At 41.2% G+C, this 23210-nt stretch overlaps 1 protein-coding gene across 1 annotated transcript in view; it reads right to left on the reverse strand.

The window, feature by feature from the left end:
- Positions 1-23210, reverse strand: part of LOC149258308 (putative cytosolic oligopeptidase A) — a 324987-nt gene that overhangs the window by 221669 nt on the left and 80108 nt on the right. The window contains exons 5-7 of the mRNA XM_089415126.1: positions 16993-17136; positions 16408-16638; positions 16236-16326 (exon numbers count right to left, since the gene is read on the reverse strand). Coding sequence (XP_089271252.1) covers positions 16236-16326; positions 16408-16638; positions 16993-17136 — 466 coding nt within the window. The remainder of the gene's footprint in view (positions 1-16235; positions 16327-16407; positions 16639-16992; positions 17137-23210) is intronic.

Here is a 23210-nt window from a genome sequence, read left to right on the forward strand (position 1 = left end):
GATCACTGTTTTGATCTTCATCCATGTAAGCACTGTCATAAAACCAGCCATTCTTCACACAGATGCTTCAAAAACAAACATCCTGCAAGAACAAAGATTCATCTTGGATGGATCGCTTCTTGGCAATGGGCATCAACAGCCAAGAAGATATTCCAAACACATGTCAGAACTTGTTCCAGAGTATTGAACAGTCTTGCAGTTGGGTTTTCTCCATCATCTCACATTGTATCTGACAGGGGGGAAAATGATGGTCATCTACAAGCTTCAAAGCCACATCAAGCGAGCCTGAGCCACAACCTGCCACACCAGTTTCAGAGTTGTAGCCAAAGACAAAGATGCCCGTGAACATGCCTTCAGTTGGCAATCTGGGACACTTCCTCTAGCAGAAGACTTCAGCTTCTTGCCAGTTTCGGAAGCATTCCAGGAACACAATTGGGAACACTTCCTCTAGCAGAAGACTCCAGCTTCTTGCCAGTTTTGGAAGAGTTCCAGGAATTGCATTAAGCATTCCAGAGTTGTTGGTTATCCTTAAACCATCACAGGTTGAGACTTCCCTTTTCAGGTTGAAGTTTTACCTTTTATGCGGGGTGAGACCTCCCTTTTATGGTTGAAGGTTTCCCTCTTTAAAACAATAGGATCACTTCCTCTAGCAGAAAACTTCAGTTTCTTGCCAGTTTTGGAAGAGTTCCGGGAACTGCACTAAGCGTTCCAGTGTTGGTGGTCATCCTTAAACCACTGCCCTTTATACCAACATTTCATAGAGCACATTCAGCCTAGTGTTGCCATGCATTTTTTGCACATTTTGTATTACAGCTCTCTTCTTGGACTCATACATAACCCTTCGGATTAAGGGAGGGAATGTTGGACACCTAATCCTCAATGGGTTAGTGTGGAAGTCGAATGAACAAAAGCAGTCCAAGAGACCTTGGGATCTGAAACCCAAGAGTCACATAATGTACCATAAATGTATATCTCATGTTAATAAAAAAAATGTATTGCATGTTTTATCTTTCATATTGCCTTTGCTGTCCATGTGTGTTTAACAGTTGTAAGAGAAAGAAAAGAAGTCAAAAGTACCTAGAATAAGAATGATAATCATAGCGAAGAAGGAAACACGTATCTAGCAAAAGGAAGCCAAATTTTCTCTTTTTTTGTCACATGTGGGAGTTTCTAGGTTGCAAGAAGGGGTCGAAGTTGCAAGACTATAGTAAGGCCGAAATTTTGATGCAGAAGAGCGGAAATTTTGGTTGATGCAGTGTTGATGCAGTATTAATGCAATATTGGAGAATTTGATTGGAAGGACTAATCTTGGGAGGCTGACTTGGTGGATTTGAGGAGATTTTTACCTTGGTCAAGGGTCTTGGTTGTCTCATTTGATTTGGTTCTAAAAGAAGAGGAGAATTTTTGGGTTTTCCCCTACAAGAGGGGTTTTGCCCTGGCTGATAGCCTATATCCTGTGTCCTTGTTGTTTTGATCTCCATGCATTTATGTTTTGGTAATTGCTTGATGACAAGAAGATAAAGGAATTTAATAAGATTGCTAAGAAATCACAAGTAGTTATCAAGATAAGAAAAACTTTCTGTCTTTCTAATTTTCCAACAGACAGAGGGAATTAACAATGGACTGTGAGAGTGTCAGACCACTCTTATATGCTAAAAGATGAAAAGATACACATGAAGGCACAAAAAAGGGTGAATTGAGATGGTAAACCCTACCAAGAGATGAAACCTTACTAGCAGGAAACATCTGCCTCTCTCCATTTCTAGCATTGAAACTTTTCAAAACGTGAAACTGGATCTCAAGACGTTCTGAAATGTTCAGGCAGCATTTCTTCCCAAAAAAGGTGCTCAGACCCACATTCTCTTTTAAAGGCTCACAAAAAAAAACTTAAAAATAGTTCTCCTTATTGGGATTGTCACTAACTTTTGATCTTGATTCTTAAAGTTAAAATTCATATATACCATTGTTTATATTTTATTCATGTAGGAATGGACTGCAATCTATATTTATGTAGGAATTATCTTTATAATATAAATAAGGGTAAGCTTTAACTTTAATTTTTTTTTTTAATCAAAACTAAAAGTTATTGGGACCCACATTTTATGTTTGGTGATTGAATAAGGCTCATTGGACCTAACACGAAAAAGGTAGATTTTGTGACACTTTTCGTTTTTCGACACATTTAACAATTTTCCCAGCATTTCAACATATATTCAAAACAGGACCACATACCCCTTCATCCTGCACCCTTTGAGGTATGGAGTGGTTGAATCTAATATTGAAATTTACAAGGGGAATAAGGTGCTAACAAGCATTGAATAACTCCGGGCTTAATTGAATTTTATTAATGTGAGCCACATATAGCTACATTGAAATATGACCTTTGCTTTCATCCTCCAAGAGATCTCATCATTATTCCTATTCACCGACGACTCTTAATATTTCTCCTAAATGAAAATAATAATATTTACAATACACCACAATCCCTAGGATTAGGTATCTAACATACCCCCTTGACGCAATCCGAGGGGGTGTTTGTGTGTCCAAGCATCATTTTGAACTTTTCAAAGTTTTCTTTTCCAAGTGCTATGGAGAAGACATCTGCAATTTGCTCACTTGTGGAACACTATATCAAATGAATGACCTTGGCCCCGACATGATGTAGAATCAAATGGTGCTTTGTGTTGATGTAATTTATTCTATCTTGGAATCTAGGATTCTTAGCCAACTTGATTGCAAAAGTGTTGTCAATCAAAAGTGTAGTATTCACCTATTTCTTCTGCAAATCCTCTAGCATCTTCTTGAGCCATAAAATCTCTTTTGTTTCCATTGCAGCAACCACATACTCTTCCTCTATAATGGAATCTACTGGAACAAACTATTAGCATGATCTTCAAGAGATAGTTCTCTGTCCAAGATACATGATGTATCCTAAAGTAGACACTCTATTTCCCTTATCACCATCAAAATCTAAATCTACATATCCAACGAGTTTGAAGTCTTCCACATTAGTGTATTTTAGCCCAAAGTCTGGAAATCCCTTCAAGTACCTTATAACTCTCTTTGCAGCATGAACTTGGAAAGAATCTCAAGTTTCAACTACAAATGAAATATCTAGTCTAGTAGTAGTAATGAAAATAAGAATCCCCACCAGTTGTCCATATTTAGTTGCCTCTGTTCAGAAGTCAATGCTAGTAGGATTAGGGTTAGATTTCTTCTTGATAATTACTTGTGAATTATGTTGGCTTCTTTTACTTATTAGTTATATTATCTTTCATCAAGCAATTACAAAATTATGTGTGCATGAAGATCACAAAAACTCAAGACACAAGATGTAGGCACTCTGCCAGGGTAAAACCCCTATTTAGGGGAAAACCTAGTCAAAATCTCTTCCTTCAATAGTTTTCCTTGAGACTCTTCAACCTAGACAAAGACCTCCTCCACACCAAGCCAGCCCCTCCTTCTTCAATCCAACCCTCGACCTAGTAGCAATAGCACTTCGACCCTAGCAACTTCGACTCTGCAGCTTCCGACATCAATAGCAACTTTGACTTGACAGCTTTGGACTTCGACCCTAGCAACTTCGACTTGGCAGCTTCATGCATAAGTAGCAACTTCGACTTGGCAGCTTCCGGCATCTGCTTTTGGCATCAGCAACAGCGTCGACCTTGACAAGGAGACTTCAATCTCCTAAACCATCCCACACGAGAGAGAGAGAGAGAGAGAGACCAAAACTTCGATTTTCTTCTTCCCTTCCTCCTTGACCAAACTCGCACTCCTTTTAGCCCCTTCCTTCAACTTCGCACTTTTCCCAGGTTCCTAGGTTCCAGCTTCAGATATCGAACTATGCTTGAGAGAGATGAGATGCTACAAATGAATTCGAACTGCCTTGTATATATAGCCTTCCAATGAGGTTGAATTACCTTCCTTGAGGCCAACTTGATCTTCTTGAGGCCGACTTGTTGTGGAGGTTACATAATTCATTTTTTACTCTAAAATAATTATGTTTACATCATTTGAAAGCCCAAGAAGGGTCTCCTAAAATATGCAATGACTCTAATGACTCTTTATTAATCCTAGAAGTACACAATGGGGACTTTGACTAATAAAATGATGACCCAAGCATGAAAACCATGCTTTAATAAGTCATTGTAACAATAATAAAAATTATTTTGAAGATTCCCTTGATTATAATAATTGTTGAGGAGCTCTGAAGGATGGCGAAAATGGTGGCCTTGAGTCGGTGTAGTGATGCACCTAACGGTTTTGACTAACCTTCACGAATGCACTGCCAACGCCCTACCTGTCTTCTACCCACGGGCTCCCTAGCATTCAGCTTTTGCAGTCAACCCGACTCTTTCACAAACCGTAACCACCTCTGACCTGCTCCTTGTCGATAGTCATGGACCTGGACATCGTTGATTACTTCGAGGACCCCAATCCCCATGAAGAAATTTGGACTCACCCACGCGTGGTGTCGGGGTTCGGTGCTTTTGGTTCATCCTTGCACCCTTTATCTGCTTCGAACCCTACCCTGAACCGCCCTAGGCCATCTGTTTCCCACCTGCCACCCTCTGTCGATCTTGATGATGCATCCATTCTAGATTACCCTCCGCTTTCCCCGGCTACCCTGAACCTTATCGGCACCTGCCTCCACCCATCCCCTACCTTCGACTCGTCGCTGCCTCACACACCTCATATTTTCGTCCTGTCCTGCACCCCTACATTCTCTGGCATCCCACATCCTGGGTCTGCTACCCTCCCATTCCCCACCTAGGTTGGAAGCTCTGTACCTAACCCTATCAACCCGACACCCAACACTCCCATTCGCTCTGGCTGCTTCAGCACACCGATCCCAAACCCTAAATCCACTCCTACTCTGCAGACAGTTAACCAAGGCATCAGGGGACTCCTCCAAGAATATCTGACGGCACGCAGGTCTGAAAAAGTCAAGAAAGGAAGGTGTTTGAAGGCCATTGACAGGGATATCAACCTCTCTTTGGGGGAAGACCTCTCAATGGGAGAAGTGGCTGAAACGGCCAAGAAGGTCCTGGTGGGCCGAGTTCGTGGGCGGAATTACACAGTGGAGAGACTACATCTCTAGACCAAGGAGATTTGGGGCACTCTACTCAAAGAATTGCCCACCATTCGGGTTCTCACGCGAGGGTGGTTCACCCTTAGATTTCACAGGGAGGAGTACACAAACTAGATACTCTCTAGGTTTTGGCACATTGAATTTGCCCCGGTCTTGCTGAAAAGATGGGATCCGTTATTTGATCCTAAAAGGGAACAGCTAGGAGCTGGGCCGATATGGGTACGTTTACCAGGGCTTCCTATGCAATATTGGTCTCCAGATGTCTTCAAGTGCATCGGCAATGCACTGGGAACCTATTTGGAGCATGACCAATCCTATGAAACAACCGGAAATATGACCATGGCTCGTATACTAGTTCATTTGGATACCAAAGAAGGCCTGGAGGAGAAGATAACCCTACATTGGAGGCACTACGCACGCAGACAAAACCTGGATTATGAAGGTGTCCCATTCAGATGCAGAAGATGCCACAAGGTTGGGCATCTTTACAAAGATTGTCCACTCATCTCGCCATCTTCTCCTCCAGCATCCAAAGGAAAGAAGCATCGCCAGACAGAAGACCCGATTGTGGATGAGCAGCCCTCAAGTCTGGATAGTCCAAAGGTTGCGGCTGGGGACATTGTTCAGCCATCCTGTGCTACCCAAATTCCGCCTATCTCCCCACCTATGACTAGATCCTGGTTTGCTGCAGTGGCTTCTCCATCAACTGGGAGCGCAACCAACCTGCAGATCAACTTTCTAAATAGGCAACGCACCATCCCAGAGGGGAATGGTTGATCTGTGAGCATAGGCAGTAGCAGATCTACCAGTACTACCACAGACCATACATTGATCAGGATTTGCAGAGGGCTGACAAGCCCTAACTTATTTTCAACTTATTAACTATTGACTACAGAACAGTAAATCACCAGGGGTGAAATTTTGACAAAATTTTTGAATTTTTGTATATATTTGTATATGCTTATAGATACAGGAAAGAATACCCTCCTCAGGTTTTTTTGTGCAGACTTTTACAGATCTTAACAGATTTCGGATGACTATGATCACTCGTTCTGCATATGCCTACGGCATCTACAACATGTAATTTTCCTTATAAATGAAAATTACCAGTGAATAATAAATATTCTTTTGACAAATACATTTTATGAAGACGGAACCTAGTTACATTTTTCAACAGCATCCTCAAATTTGTCTATATAAGTTGCCATTTTGCTATATCCACCCTTACAATCATATCATATATACATGAGAAAACAATCATATCATATATACATGAGAAAAATGTGTATATATGGTATGTAATGGTTTGTATGTATATGGATCTTCTTTAAGATATGCTTTTTCCCCAAAATTTGAATATTTTATGTATTTTTTGGTTGGTCAGCTTTAATTCCAACTTTTTTGACCTATTTTTTGAATTGATCAGCTTAGTGACTAAATCAATCCTGATAGTATTAGTTTATTATTGCAGCCTCAAAGCATTTGGGTTTGGTCCAACCTTGTTATATAGGGTTGATTATATTGGTTTGTCTAATTGTATGTATCCTTGTGAGTGGTGTTCATAGCATTAATTTAATTTTAGTTGGCTTAGTATAGGTAACATCACCCATAGTTGTTGATGAGGACTTCTGGAGAACTATGTGTTACGATCATTATTGTGCCCGATGTTTCGGGTGAACCCTTCACCCATCTTCAGGGACTAGAAGCTTCTAGTCCCTGAAGATGGGTGAAGGGTTCACCCGAAACATTAGGCATAATAATGATCGTAACACATAGTTCTCCAGAAGTCCTCATCAACAACAATTTATTAACTGTGGAATAATAAATTGTTGTTGATGAGGACTTCTGGAGAAATGTGTGTTACAACCATTATTGTGCCCGATGTTTCGGGTGAACCCTTCACCCATCTTCAGGGGTGAAGGGTTCACCCGAAACATCGGGCACAATAATGGTCATAACACACAGTGCATCATAAGTCCTCATCAACAACAATTTATTAACTGTGGAAGGGCACTACTGGCTTATAGCTTCAGGAAGGGCACTACTTGGCAAACACTAATTTTGGTAGCCCAATCTTGTTTTCCCATTTCACATTTTTCACTTTCATTTACACATTACAAGCCCTATTTCATCATCTTCCCTCTTTGGGTCCACATGACCACTCGGTCCACAAGGCACTAGTACCCCCCTCCCCTTGTCCACTTTAGGTCGGGCATAGAAATGTTACCCCAGAGGTTGATGTAGCTAAAAAAAAATTAAAAGCATATCACGGCCACAAGCAAGAAACAAAAGAAAAGAATATTATAAAATGCAAAAGGCGGTCGGACATTATATTAGCACGTGGGCAAAAGACAACCATGAGCTCTAACCCTTCATTATGGCCATCACCCTAGTTCCTAGGGCCCCATGAGTACCCTTTGCATCATTAAGAAACCTACACACGTCCCAACCCCTGGTGGGCAATGAACTTCCCCACCTTAAGGGGGTAATAATTGTTTATGTCATACACAACATACTCTCATCTCTTGGATCCCCGAGCAGTAATACAAAGAAAAATCAAGAAAAGGCAAAAGGCAAATGTAGAAAGGTGGAAAAACAAAGCTTGGGGTAACTCATGTATCCACGATTGCTTCGTCCTACATCTATACACATAACTATGTGGACATCCCTCATCATTTCACGAACTTCTTCTACTGCGTAATGAACAATTCTGAACCTAGTTCTATTCATAAGACACAGAAATTCTCCACTAGAGTGCAACGAAATAGGAACAAGGAATAAAACACAGTCACACAATTCAAGACAGTTTTTTTTATTAGGGAACCCAACTAGGAAAACCCTTTGTTTAATGAGAATTTTATTGATAGCAAAAACTAAGCAATTGATCTCTTACAAAATACAATTGTTTCAATCTGAAAGACAAACTTGTCTTTCCTGCTTGTTCTAAGCTTGAAACCCTTGCAAGACTATTGATCTTTTTGGCCCTCTACCAACCATGCACAAGCTTCTCTTGCACACTCTTCCTCTCACAAGCTCCACACACAAACTTGTGCTTCCTATTGCTTGGTCTCACCAACTCGTGCTCACCAAAACAATGATTAATCTTGTGCCTTTGCTCCTTTTAAATCAATTTGAATGGCTAAAATCAGTGAGTTTTGTTGGAATTTCTAAGTTTAACCCGTTAAAAATTCTTCCTGTACTATATGGTTTATTTCTTCCTACTTATTTAATTACTTAACAAGTTATTTACCATGTAAATACTAAAAATAAACACAAGTACAGTATCAACATCTACAGATCAACTTAAAGAAAACAAGCGCACCAGTGAGACCGTTATTTTTGGACCAATGTCCCCAGAAAAACCCAATGCGGGAAAACCGATGCAGTGATTTAGAGGGTTTTATTATTATGCAGTTTTCATAATACAACCAGGGTGCCAAAAATGGCTCACCCAACAGAGAATGCCCTCGGCAGTAGTACCTCTCCTCGGAGACAGATATTTCAGTTGATTAATCGTTGGATGAACGATCCCACAGCAACAAATGCAGCTTCTACTGCTCAGCGTCACTTTGACAGGGACTGCGTCACCCTTCCCGGCTCACTAGCACCCAATCTGTCCCACGAAAACCTCCCAGCGCTGCCTCTTGGCCCTGTGTCAGCTCTACTAGCCTCTATGTCAGCTTTCGGAGCTACTGCGTCAACCCTTAGACCCTCTACGTCACACACACTAGCCTCTCCTGGCTCTGCGCAGCTCTTAGCTGCCTCTGCGTAGCACCCAACTGCCTCTGCGTCAACCTCTCCCGACTCTGCACTGTCTCTCTGGTACCAACTCTGCCTCTTTGTTATGTATTCACTGCCCCTCGTTGTTGATCATTGATTCTATATCTCTTCGCAAACCCCACTCTAGAGAATAGAATGATTGATCACTCTGGTGTATCCTCCAACTGACCCTCAAGCCTCCCCTTATACTTTTCTCATTGGTCCATCAACGGCCGAGATTAAATCTCTAATCAATGGCTAAGATTAGATTTGACTTGATCCATGACTTTTGGAACATTCTAACCTAGTTTTATATTAATACCCATTAATATTTTATTTTTCCTAAGTTTAGACTTAGGAACTCTATTAAAAATATTAATTATTTTAATATCTCCCAAACCGGTTAGAATCTACCCAAACCATTTCTAGGTCCTGGAGATCTCATGTGCTTTAGCCTCTCCACCAATTTTCATGGCTAGAGCACATCCGATGCTACCCCAAATCAACAAGTTTCTAATTAAGGAAAGTGCTTTTATCATTGGTGAATTAGCATGAGTTAACTTCTCATGCAACTCGTCCTATCTCAAGTCAACCACTTGAAACTCAATCACTCATGCTTTTCCTTAATCAACTCACACTAGAAGATCAAAACTCGACCTTCAACTTCAACACATCAGTTAACTGCCTCATGCACTCCTAATTTTTAGGGAAACTCCTAAATTTTAGGAACTCGACCATGCACAAAAAGGAACTCGACTTTGACTCCTTGAATTAAGGCACAAATCAAGGAATCACTTTTCTCGCTAATTTTCAACACTCCCTCTTAGTGAGGAAGGTGTTCCTGGAAGAACCTTGTCCACCTGGATCTATCTTCAACTCTACCAAGTTCTCCACTGCTGCAATTGCTCCCTCTAAACTAGAAGACTTCCGTGCTTTCTCTTGCGGAACCTGCTTTGAAGACCTATTCTTTCCCACCAATCTGTGAGTCCACCACTTTATTCATAAGTGCCATGTACCTTGTGTACCTCTGTGTCTGCTTCTTGATGTTGGGAGACTCAACCCTCTTTTGATCTCCCTTAACCAAATCCTCTGCCCGCTTGGCTTGAACTCTCCCTGTACTGGAATTCTTTGACTGAGTGGCTACCTCCACTCGCCCTAGGTTATGGTCCTCATGATCATCATCCCACTGGTCAACCCAACTACCAACTAGCTTAGACTGAAACTGAGATACTAGCTGAGACTCCATCTTGAGAGCTTTATCCTGCTCTCGCTCAACCACCACTTCTCTACTCTGACTATTCCCTTCCTTGTTGCTCAAGGTTGCACCTGTCTCTACCTACAACTTGTAGATATTTTTCGCCCTCACACCTATTTGCTTCTTACATCCAGAAGCTAAGTGTTGGAGGTACGCCTTACCTCTGTTGAAGATGATATCATATCCCTTGCCCTCAAGAGTAGCTACCGAAACAAGATTTTGTATCAATCCTGGAACATAGAAAACATCTCTGAGATGAAGAGGATTACCTGACTCCCTCTGAAAGCTGACAATACCAACTTCTCTAGTTGAGTATTGACCATCATCTCCTAGCTCAATTTGAAATGGCATGTCCTTCTCCTTCAGGTGGTTGAAATTCTTCATGTTCTTGGTCATGTGGAAGGAAGCTCCTAAATTAATATACCACATATTGTTCTCTGTTGAGCTTTCCATGCAAGCAATCAATGAGAAATCTTTCTTGAACTAGGCAGAAAAGTCATCTACCTCCATTGATGCAACAACATAATCCTTCTCGGCCCCCTTCTTCTTACCAGGACACTTAGAAGCACAGTGTCCAAACTCATGGCAATGGAAGCAATTATTCTTACTTAGATCCTTCTTTTTTCCCTTCTCATTGGACTCGGCCTCTCCTTGGCCCTTCTTGCCCTTAGCCTTGCTACCCTTGCTTGCCAGGGCACATTTCTCCTCGTCTTGTCATAACTAATCTTCCTTCTACGGTTCCTCTCCAGATCTCTTCTTATATGGAGTCAGACCAAAACCATTCCCAATTTGGGAAGTTCTCTCTCCCACTAACTTGGAACCCTTTTCACGACTTGTGAAGTCCAAGTAAGGCAAAACTCACAAGATCATGATCAGATACAACCTCGCCCACCCCACTATAGTTCATCTCGTACCTAAGTGAACCTTGACAAATATGGGACGATGGGCTCATTCGAATACTCCTCAACTTCTTCTTAAGAGCAAGCTTCCTGGTATCATTGGTACTCTGATACAACTTCGGGATTGTATCGTACATACATCTCATACGTTGGCTTCTTCTCATGGATATGAGACACTATATGATCTTTGAAGTTTCACCTCTTCTAGAATGATCATCTTTGCCTTGATATCATTCTTATTATGTTGGGCCAATTGATGGGAATATTGTGGTGGTGGGATAGCCTGCTTCACAAATTCTCCCACACCATTATCTTCCAACACTACCATAATCCTCCCTTTCCAAGTTATGAAGTTCGATGCTCCCTCTATACAGTGATATGCTCTCAACCCTTGGTAAGTGATCCTGCTTCCTCTGAGAGCTCTCAAAAAAAACTTGCCCACTGACAGTCTTGTAGTCCTTCACAAGAACTGTACTTAGGGCCTCTAAAACTACCTCTTCTAGTAGACATAATAGTCCTTCACAGGTATGCATTTAGGGCTCTTACTAGCAGCGTTCCTCACTACTCTTAAGGTGCCAAACAACTTGTCCAACCTGGACTCAACACCTAGCATCCATTAATCACAAGACGGACAAACACATACCTTTTCTAAGACGTTATTAGCTACCTTGAAAACTCCACGAATCGGTGCATGTACTTGCTCAATGGTTAGGGCTTTTGTACCTGCTCTAACTCAGGCTCTTCAACCTCCTCCACAACCTGGTATAACCTTCTCCAATCCTTTGCGCAGGTACCTTGACTAATGTTGCTTCCCTCCAACAACTTCCCTGAACCTTCGACCCTACAAAAAAGGTGCCTTTGACCCTCTACACTTTGTTGTGATTGAGGTTCGGCCTCCTACAAGGAACCAGACTTCTGCAACCTTGAATTTCAGAGAGACATGTACCAAAACATGCTTAGATTTTCTCCTTCTAGTCTCAACTAGCCTCCCTCCTACCTTGGCAAATCAAAACGAGAAAGAGACACAAACTTGACCCTTTTCTCTACTTCAGATGCTCCTGTAGAATGCAATTTCCTTGATGAGATGCACTTGTGACGATCTTAATTATGTTCCAAGTGCTCTAACACCATGTAGAATTTCCACGAATTTATGTTGTTGCTTAATGAACAATTTTGAACCTAGTTCTATTCATAAGATGCATAAATTCTCTACTAGTGTGCAACGGAATAGCAACGGAGAATAAAACATAGTCACACAATTCAAGACACAATTTATTTATCTTTACTAGGGAACCCAACTTGGAAAAACCTCTATTTGATGAGAATTTTATTGATAGAAAAAATTGAGCAATTGATCTCTTACAAAATACAATTGTTTCAATCTGAAAGACACACTTGTCTTTCCTGCTTGTTCTAAGCTTGAAACCCTTGCAAGACTATTGATCTTTGTTTCCCTCTACCAACCTGTGCACAAGCTTCTCTTGCACACTCTTCCTCTCACAAGCTCCACGCACAAACTTGTGCTTCCTATTGCTTGTCTCACCAACTTGTGCTCACCAAAACAATGATTAATCTTGTGCCTCCGCTCCTTTTAAAGCAATTTGAATGGCTAAAATTAGTGAGTTTCTAATTAAGGAAAGTGCTTTTGTGATTGATGAGTTAGAATGAGTTAACTACTCATGCAACTCGTCCTATTTCAAGTCAACCACTTGAAACTCAATCACTCATGCTTTTCCTCAATCAACTCACACTAGAAGATCAAAACTTGACCTTGAACTTCAACACGTCAGTTAATTGCCTCATGCGCTTCTAATTTTTAGGGAAACTCCTAAATTTTAGGAACTCAACCATGCACAAAAAGGAACTTGACTTTGACTCCTTGAATTAAGGCACAAATCAAGGAATCGCTTTTCTCGCTATTTTTTAACAGTCACTTAGACATTCCCCTCGATGAGCCTTGGCTCAAAGATGTCCTACCTAGAGCATTTTTTGGAGTTGTAGGATGGCCTCATCATCTACTTCCCTTGTACTCACAAGCACTAAATGCACTCACTCAAGATCTCACTATGGCAACTTCAAGTTAGGTCCCATCGACTTTAGGTGGAGATAGATCACCATATACCACAATCTGACAAGGTCGACTACTTATGCCACCTAAAGGAGGCGAAGACCAAGATGCACCTCACTTTTGATGCCCCATATACTATGAGCTTAGAGGATGATATCATTGTCTATATAGAGAGTTTGAAGGATCCCTCTCTACCTTCTTATGATACCCTAACCACAGATGCTTGACCCTCTTCATCAGGGAAATATTTAGACACAAATATGAGATCCTACATACCCCACCTCACTTAAGGATGATTTGGACAATCACATCCTAATTCAGGTTGATCCAGCTAATCAGACCAACAAGCGACAATCTAAGTTCCAAGGTATTTCACATAGTAGAGTTGTGAGACCTCGAGTCTCCCCCCAGTGCCCCCCATCCTTTAGGAGGCCAACGAGTACTTTCAAGACCGTTGAAAAGGTGCCAAACAGCACATCAATTCACTCACACCCGAAGCATCAAAGGGTTTAGTGCCAGATGGTTCCCGAACAGCTCCCCCCCTCAATGGGTTCCTCCCCAAAGCAGCCAGAGACTTATCTAGAGCTTCCTTCCTTTGGCCTTCAATGTCAAGAGTATCCCTCACTCCACATCCCCCCCAAGATCTTGCAACCAAACTTTTCGTTGGATCTAAAAGACTTCGCTAGCGAGCCAACGCCACTATTGGCCCCCTCACTGTTAGCATCAAACTTGGGCATTCTTGACATCATCAACCTCCAACCCTGGACTTATTCGCATAGCCTTTTACACGATCCGATTATATACATGTTTATGAGGCTAACCTATTATTTTATCCTTATTTACTTCATTTTATCCTAGAGTTAGCTTTGGCATTTTCTAGGAGTTGTGCTTGCACTTCCATATTGTACTCGTATTGGTTGTATCCTTTAGTCTCATTGACCTATTTATGGTCATTTGTTGGACATTAATAAAATTATCTTATTTATTTATATGTCCCTCATGTCTAAACAAACCTAGCATAATTTCTCCTCTTGAGATATTTGGTGCTCAGCTTCCACCCGAAGTTGACGCAAGCCCACTCTGAATTGGCCTAGGGGGATCATGAGCCCATGCATCCAATGTTGTTGCATGTAAGGGGCGTATGCCATGAGACAGTCCCTAATCTTTAACAAGCGCTCCACAAAAAGGCCATATTGGGTCTCAAATCCCCAATCCAAGTGACCAAGATAAATTGTCTATAAAACAGTAAACATTGGCATGGGCAAAAAATCGGCAAGGTTCCAAAAGACATCTTCTCAAAAATTGCCGATTTGAGAAAAATCGCAATTTTTTCAGGCCAAAAATCGGCAATGTTATTATCAACACTATTATAAACATCCTTCATAATGATCCCATTCATCTCCAGTTGATCAAGCAAGAGGTCACCAAGAGTAGCCAAAGAGTCCCAGAATACGGGAAGGCAATCTATCAGTATACCAACAAACTAGAGGGAGGAAGAAATACTAGCACTTCAATCTCCTAGAGAGGGAAGCGCACTAAGCAATGGCCTCGGAAGATATTATTCAGCCAATGGGGCTCTCCATTCTACCATAAGTAGATAGGAAAAGAAGGGAAAATTGTTGGAATCACGATTTCTGTTGCGAACTTGCTGGAATCACGATTGTTGTTACACCAAAACCCACAGGTGTTAGTAAACAAACGCATCCCCAAAGTTAATGGATCCACGAGAGGCGGTTAAGCATATGTCGCGAAACACACAAGGAGCATCGGTTTATCCAATGTCCAATAATCTCCCCCCCCAATACGAGTCGGGTGTGATTCAAACTCAGGACCTTTGGCTCTGATACCACTTGTCAGAATCACAAGTGTTGTTACACCAAAACCCACAAGTGTTAGTAGTTAGTAAACAGACGCATTGCCAGAGTTAATGGATCCACGAGAGGTGTTTAAGTACATGTCACGAAACACACAGAAAGAGCCGGTTTATCCAACGTCCAACAAAAACTATGTTACATAACTAATAATGACAGACTCCCCATGCTATGTTGGCTTATCGTATGAATACCATCACATGTATACGGAAGCTTCAACCTGTCAACCCCAAGGATGTCCAACCTGTTAGTTGTTAGTAAACAAACGCATTGCTAGAGTTAATGGATCCACGAGACGCGCTTAAGAATATGTCGCGAAACACACAGCAAGAGCTGGTTCATCCAACGTCCAACAAAAACTCACGAGACGCGCTTAAGAATATGTCGCGAAACACACAGCAAGAGCTGGTTCATCCAACGTCCAACAAAAACTATGTTACATAACTAATAATGACAAGACTCTCCATGCTATGTTGGCTTATCGTATGAATAGCATCGCATGTATATGGAAGCTTCAACCTGTCAACCCCCACTTGGAAAAATAATCGATTAGGATATGAGGGTATTTCCAAGAGATTTTTTTACTCTAATTGGATACTGGCAGAAGCAACTAAAAAACAGATCTTGGGCGAGTCCGTCAGAAATATCTTACTATTCACCAATTTTTGGCAATGTTGAATTCTGACTTTGCCATTTGAAATCTAAAACTTTGAGGAACCTCCTAAGTTGGACACTGATGGGTGGGACCCAGTTATCATGGAAGTCGAGCCTCGTAGGGATAGTTGAGGCCAAACCCCAACTAGTGTGATGATCCACAACATGATGTTCGGAAAGACATCTTACAAGTCTATGTTTTTGCTTGGGCCTACCACCATTATGTATTTGTGTCATACAATGTGTCTATTATGTTTTTATGTATAACCTTCATGGTTGCAGACAAAACTTGCAGGGATATTTGTAGTTAGCCAGCTGATTTTGAAATTATGATAGCCCTCTGTGGTAGCTCTGTTTGCAACATAATTTTTGCATAAAAAGCACTGAATGCACATACTTTCAAAATATTAATAGTTAAAGGAAACTTTTAATTCAAAAAAATGTCCAAACTGATCAGGTATGCCTTACCTGCTATGAGAGTTCAATCACCGCCTCAAGTAATTATTTCATAAAGCTTATGATGGCCTACATTCTGGGGAGATAGGTAGTTCTAAAAGGGAAGTTCTACAGTATTATTCATCTTTGATGGATATTGATATTAAACCACTATTTTATAACAAATGCAACCTCTTACCTTGCACAGCTGAATCCCATGAAGCACTTCGAATATTTTCTAAGAGTTCTTCAGCTTTCTCAACAGTTGCCATTTTCATGGCCATACTTACCTAGAGACAGGACAAGTTCATTAAAGAATCAATCAGCCTTAGTCAGCATAGCAGGGAAAAATTTTAAAGGGTATAATATACCTCTGCATAATTATTGTATCCGAGCAATTTAGCTCTCTCTAATCGAAGTCTCAAAATCTGATCAATAACTGGAGTGTTATCTAACTTTCCAGTAGAGGCACGAGTAACATAAGCACGATAGAGCTCCTCACGAAGACTGCGATCACGTGCATGCTGTTGAACTGGTAGGTAGCTTGGAATATCTAATGTAATAATCCACGGCCCATTCTCGGCAGTTGCACCTTCATAACCCTGGAAATCAATGCAGGTTTAGAATGAATCCCTGCAAATGCAGAATTAGACCCTTCTGTTTTTCTTAAATGCTGATACAAGCTTATAATAGGATAGAGTAATTCATCTCTTCATTTAGACACAGACAAAGCACTCATGGCAGAGATATGAATGACCTTGAGCCCTTGACAGCATAAATACAGAACAGTATGAAATATCTATAACGTAAAACAGAAAAATAAATTACTCCTGAACAATAAAGAAAGCAATAGACAAACCAAAATCAAGAATAACACAAATATGACGGTCTCAACTCTCAGCAATGCAGGACTTGCATTGATAGAAGTTTGTGTTGGCCTATGGGCTAAGAGATACCTTAGATGCTGCTGTTTGAGCAGCGAGACCAAGAGCAGTCAGTGGTAATCCCTCAATATCCTTCTTGTCAGTTATTAGCTTCTCAAAGCTTTTTGTTGCATCCAAAACGTTCTCATTAAATTTTAATGAAAGCTTTTCTAACTCCTGCAAAGACAAGTCAGTAAGAAATTAAAACCCACACGAAAAGAAAGATATTAAAGCTGCAATTCAAATATGTGAAGATACACTCGAGATAAATGAAGAAACGAAAATATAGGTGCCAGGGACTCCATTTCAAATTGAATTAATCATAAAAACTGAAGGAAAGCAATCAAAAAGCACATTGGACTTGCTGAATATCTCCATAATTAAATCAGATCTCTGAGCTATTTACAATTTCATGGTTGCAGAAAGTCATAGTCCTTCTATACACTTGTAGTCCCTGTATGGAAGGTTATACTTGACAATGATATGGCAATCTTACAAAAAAACTGTTAATTTCATTAGAATTGGGAAACTTCTGCTCGAATATCTCCAAGGATTTGACTTGCACTGGAAATTATTTACAACAGGATGCTATTCAATATAGAAGTAAGGGTTCTGCTTGCCTAGGTGCTAACACTAGCAAAGGGACACACAACACAGCCACTTTAACAGAATATTAATTTCTTTAACAATTTCCTAAAGTTAGGTAAAATTTAAAATACCTAAGCTGACTTAGGATCTAATCTTAGCCCTTCATCATGATTTGATCTCAGTCGTCGACAGAGATGTTAGGGTTAAGATTGAAATTATAAGAGGAAACAGAGTAAGTGGCAGGACAGTTGAGCACAACCAGTGTGTCAGATCAGTGAGAGGAAAATACTATGGTTCAACAGATCGCACGGGTTCAGCGTCCAGGAGGAATAGATCGAGTTAGGGTCAAACTGCCTCAGCTCAGACAACATTTGCACTCTCCAGTTCGCACATGTGCGCAGGGAGGAGAGATTTGCAGTCACACGTGTTCATAGATAGGCAGATATGTATGGCCTTTCAGCAGATCACGTATGCAGAAGGAAGATCAACTTATCTTGGAGGTTGATCAGTTGTCTTTCTGTGGTGAAAAAGGAGTTCTCCCTTGCTGTAAATTTCTGAAGAAAACCATTTTTGCAGAAGATAATAAGAATACACACAAAGGAGCAAGTTTTCCCCGAAGTTGGAATTTCTTAGGTATATCTTGTGTTCTATGTGTTGAATGTGTTTGTCTTCAGATTTATTATTTATTTTCCGTTGTACGTGCTAAGTTAGAAAAATCAGTGTATTTGCAATTTAAGTTTCCAGTGCAGCAGTTGTTTGTATTTCTGGTTTTTACACTTACAAAATTGTGAATCAGTTACTAGGTTTTAAGGAAATCTAACATGGTATCAGAGCATAGCCTCTGATTGAAAACTGAACACAGTTTTTATCTTCAGAAGCACGTTCTGTGATTCAGAGGGAGTGAGTTTATCAGATCGATTCAGCCGCTAGGGCTTCTGGGCAGTGCGCATTGTTTCTGGGCAGTGTGATTTGTTTTCAGCAGTGCAAATTGGCAGTATGGCGTATCAGAGTCTCAGATTTGAAGACAGATTGGATGGTTTGTCTAACTTCTATTCATGGCATGAAAGGCTAGCAGTGGCACTGGAGGAGCAAGGGATATGGGAGATTGTTGATAATATCCCAGCTGCACCCACTAAACCTCAGCAGTTAGCTAAGCATAACAAGAACAATGCCAAGGCAAGAAGAATCATCTTGAAGAGAGAGTCAAAGACCACATTATTCCTCACCTGACTGGGAAGAAGACAGCCAAAGCCATGTGAGCAGCGATTATTGGTCTCTATCAACGTTCGTGCAAGGCCAAAAAGTTGGTATTGAAGGAAAAGCTCAAGAATGTTAAAATGGCCAAGTCAGATTCTATGGTGTCTTACCTCACCAAATTTTCCCAAGTAAAGGAAGAGTTAGCTGGTGTCAACGAGACATTTCCAAATAGAGATATGGTGAATTTTTCTCTGTTGGGTTTCACCAAATCATGGCAAGCCTTCACGGATGGGATTTGTGCTAGAGAAAAGCTTCCAGATTGGCAATGATTATGGGGTGACTATGTCCAAGAAGAGATTCGCAGACAAGTTGGGTCTTGGGTTAAGATTGAAGAACATGCAGAGAACTTTGCCCTAGCCAGCAAAGGGGGCAGATACAAGGGAAAAAAGGGTAATGGTGGTGGAGAGCCAAGTTCCAAGGGCGAGAAGAAGAAAAAGGATCTCGGCAAGATCAAATGCTTTTCATGCCACCAATTTGGGCATTATGCTACTAAATTCCCTAATTAAAAGAAAGGGTCCACGAAGGACCAAGTAGCAGCCTCTATAGAGATAGATGAGTTATCTTCTCATTTTGCAAATGAGTTTTCTCTCATCGCTTGCATGGCAAGCTGAATGGCTACCAGTTTATGGAATGTGGACAGTGGGTGCGTCTTGTCATATGATGGGAAATCAGAAGTATTTCAGCAAACTGTCAAAAGGGGACATGCAGTTTGACATTGAGAGGGGAGATGATGGTAAGTGTCGGGTCCAGGGTAGTAGTACAGTTCGATTTGAGAGGGAGTCTAGAAATCCTCTATATCTCAAAGATGTCCTTTACGTAACTGGCCTCAAGAAGAACCTTGTTTCAGTTTTAGCATTGGACGATAAGGGGTATGAGGTGACCTTCAGACAAGGTAGGGGTTTTAGAAAACCTTCAGACTCCAAGGTTGCTAAGCAAATCAGAGTTAGCCACAAGAGCTTGTACATATTGCAGTTTGAGACAGCCGCAACATTAACCAATAGAGGGAATCGTGCCTCAAACAGCGAACTTGGGGAATTGTAGCATAGGTTCATGGGGCATCTACACCATAGTGCGCCAAAGATTCTCAAGGAGATGTCAACAGGGCTGCCACAATACAGTGTGGATCAGCATGAGGTGGCGTGTAAGGGCTCCACACTTGGCAAGTATGCCAAAACCTCTTTTCCTAGCAAAAATAACAGGGCCAAGGGTATCTTGGACCTTGTTCATTCAGATGTTTGGGGCCCTTTCTCTACAGTGTCCCTCAGCGGGTACAAGCATTATGTCACCTTCATAAATGGTCACTCGAGGAAGACCTGGAAACTTTCATGAAGAAGAAGGATGACGTCTTCTCAAAGTTTATGGAGTACAAGGCCTTGGTTGAAAACCAAACTGGCAAAAAAATCAAGGCATTAAGGTCTAGCAATGGTGGAGAGTACACTTCAAATGCATTCAAGGAGTTATGTGCCAAGGAGGGCATCGGGAGAGAGTTGATTACACCATATAACCCTAAGCAAAATGGGGTGGTAGAGTGCAAGAACAGGACCATAGTTGGAGCAGCCAAAGCCATGTTGCATTACCATGGGTTGCCCAAGTTTCTTTCGACTAAGGCATGCAATACAACAATTTTCTTGTAGAATTGAAGCCCACACAGAATGTTGGGGCAAGTTACACCAGAGGAGGCTTTTACCAGGATGAAACTAGATGTGTCAAATTTCTGGATATTTGGCAGTCTGGTGTACTACCATGTACCAGCAGAGAAAAGGAAGAAGTTGGAGCCCACAGTAGAAAAGGGCATCTTCATGGGCTATACTGAGATATACAAGGCATAAAGGATACATATACCAGAACTCAAAAAGACAATCATCAGGAGATATGTGAAGTTGGAGGAGAGAAGGGATTTGAGTAAGTCCTTAGAGCATGTGCAGGAGGAGGAGCAACAGGTTCCCAAGCAGGAAGTTCAACCATCACTTCAGACTATAATTATAAATGTTGATGGGTAAGCCAAGCAGCATAAGGACAAGAGGCACACGCAGTTGGAGTAGAGAGTAGATCCCACTCAGGCGACTTCCTATACAGGGAGAAAGAGAGCGAGATGGGCAAATCAGTTGATCTAGGAGGCACAAGAGCAAGTTGGTGCTCCTACTACATCATTTCGATAGCCACAGAGGTAAAAAGGATATATGGCAATTATGACCAAGTTGTTGGATGTTGAGTCTTCTAGCTACCACGAGGCAGCCACTCAGCAGGTGTGGAGAGATGCCATGGTGGACGAGTGTAGGAAATACTAAGGGGGGGTGAATCAACATTTCACTTTTTCTTCCAATTTAGTATCATAAAGCATTAACCAATAACATCACATCAAAGGAACACAAGATATATATAAACAATTTATTTATTTCTTGATGGAAGCTACAACTTCCAATTTACCAGCTTCAATTGGAAGGGCTACAACCCCAGGTTTACCAATTCCCACTAGAAGGAGGTGACAACCTCCCAAAGGAAGCTACAACCTCCTTGCCTAGCACCACCCTGCCACCCTTAAAAATAAAAGATAAAACAAAACTCTTGGGCTCTTGTACCAAAGACAATGACCCAATTACAATACACTTCAAACACTGCTTTTCTTCTAAGCCATTTACAACTTCAAATTTGCTCCTTTGTCATGTCCAATTTGCAAGTTGCCACATCCCTGACTTATAATATGCAATCTATAATGATCTTCAACAATACAGAGTCTAATAACAAAAGAAGAAATATATTTCATACCTTAGAACATCAATACTAGAGTGCCTCCTTACTCTTTGATATGCCCTTACATTTGTTCTTAGCCTTGTATTCAAAGGAGCCCTTAATATGCTTGTTGATTCTGCTTCAAGGAATGTGATTTAACCTCCTTTAAACATCCTTCCAATCTCCACTTCAAGGACTGCTTTAATGGGCTCAAAACAAACTTCAACAAGGCCTTAGAACAGACCTGTATCTTCCTCAAGGTGTCTCAAGTTCAAATCTGCCTTAGGGTGTCTCAGGTTGGATCTTCCTCAAGGTGTCTTAGGTTCGAACTGCTTCATGTTCGGGTCTGCTTCAAAGGGCACTTGAGAAATTCGGCCTAACAAGCCTTCTGTCCTGCAGCCTACAAGAACTCAGATCTAGCCTCAAACTACCTCGAATCTGTCCAAAAACTAACTCGGATCTTGCCTCAAACGTTAAACAAACGATGTGAGCAGAACTCAAAAGAATTACTTTAACAGAGATCTCAGTCTCCTATTTCAGATCAGCAAAATACTCATTCCATTGTCCTTGATCCTTGCTTTTCATACCTCAAACTATTCCAACAAATTCGAGATCCCTGATTGAGGAATAGATGCCACAATTGTTGTGCTTCAATACTCCACGGCTAGGTAATATATAGTGTTGGAGGAAGGCCCAATTTGGGGCTAACCTACCCATGAAAACATGAACTTTTTCCATTCAATAAACCCCTTTAACAGGCCAACCTGAACAAGGAGACTTAGGCCACTTTAAAAAAAAATGTCTTTCATTATGTCCTCTTTCAAAGCTGACTTGGACAAATGGACTTAGGCTAATTCAAATCACAATTTTGACCTCCTTCTAGGGCAACAATAAATATTAAGGCTATGGATATAATGGGGCAAAAGTTGATGCTCCACCCATCTATTTGGGGCATCAATCTTCAAACTTGAATATCTCTTCAACCAAGAGGACCCACAAAGCGTGCCACCTATCAAACAAAATGGCGTGACAAGGGATACCAATCTAGAGTGTTCTTGCATCCAAATTCACTATCTTGTGCACGCATATCACCAAACAAATGTCAGCCCATTCACCCTTTGACATCAATGACACTTTTTTCCAACAAGGAGTACACCTCCATCATGAAGAATGATGTCTGGGAGGTGGTGTTGAGGCCAGAGGACAAATCTACCATGGGTTGCACTAGGTCTACAAGATCAGGCATGGGGTTGATGACAACATCGAGAAATATAAGGGAAGATTTGTGGCTAAATGGTTCTCGCAGATAGAGGGGATTGATTATGACGACACCTTTGCCCCAGTGGCCAAATATTCGTCTGTCAGGGCTATGACAACACAGATGGGGTGGAGGATCTACCAGATGGACCTTAAAACCGCGTTCCTCAATGGGGTTGAGGAGGAGGAGATTTATATTGAGCAGCCAAAGGGATTTGAGACACGCAACAAGGATGCTCACGTTCGCAGACTCAATAGATCCTTGTAAGGGCGTAAACAAGCTCCACATGCATGGTATGTTCGGATAGACAGTTACCTTCAAGGACTGGGCTTCACCAAGAGTGAAGTAGACCCCAACCTCTACTAAATTATTGTTGGAGGTGAGTCACTTATTCTGGTGCTATATGTGGACGATCTAA

Source organism: Pinus tabuliformis, chromosome 6, assembly GCF_031772625.1.
Source record: "Pinus tabuliformis cultivar Carrire ecotype Pingquan chromosome 6, CPIR1, whole genome shotgun sequence".
Taxonomy (NCBI): domain Eukaryota; kingdom Viridiplantae; phylum Streptophyta; class Pinopsida; order Pinales; family Pinaceae; genus Pinus; species Pinus tabuliformis.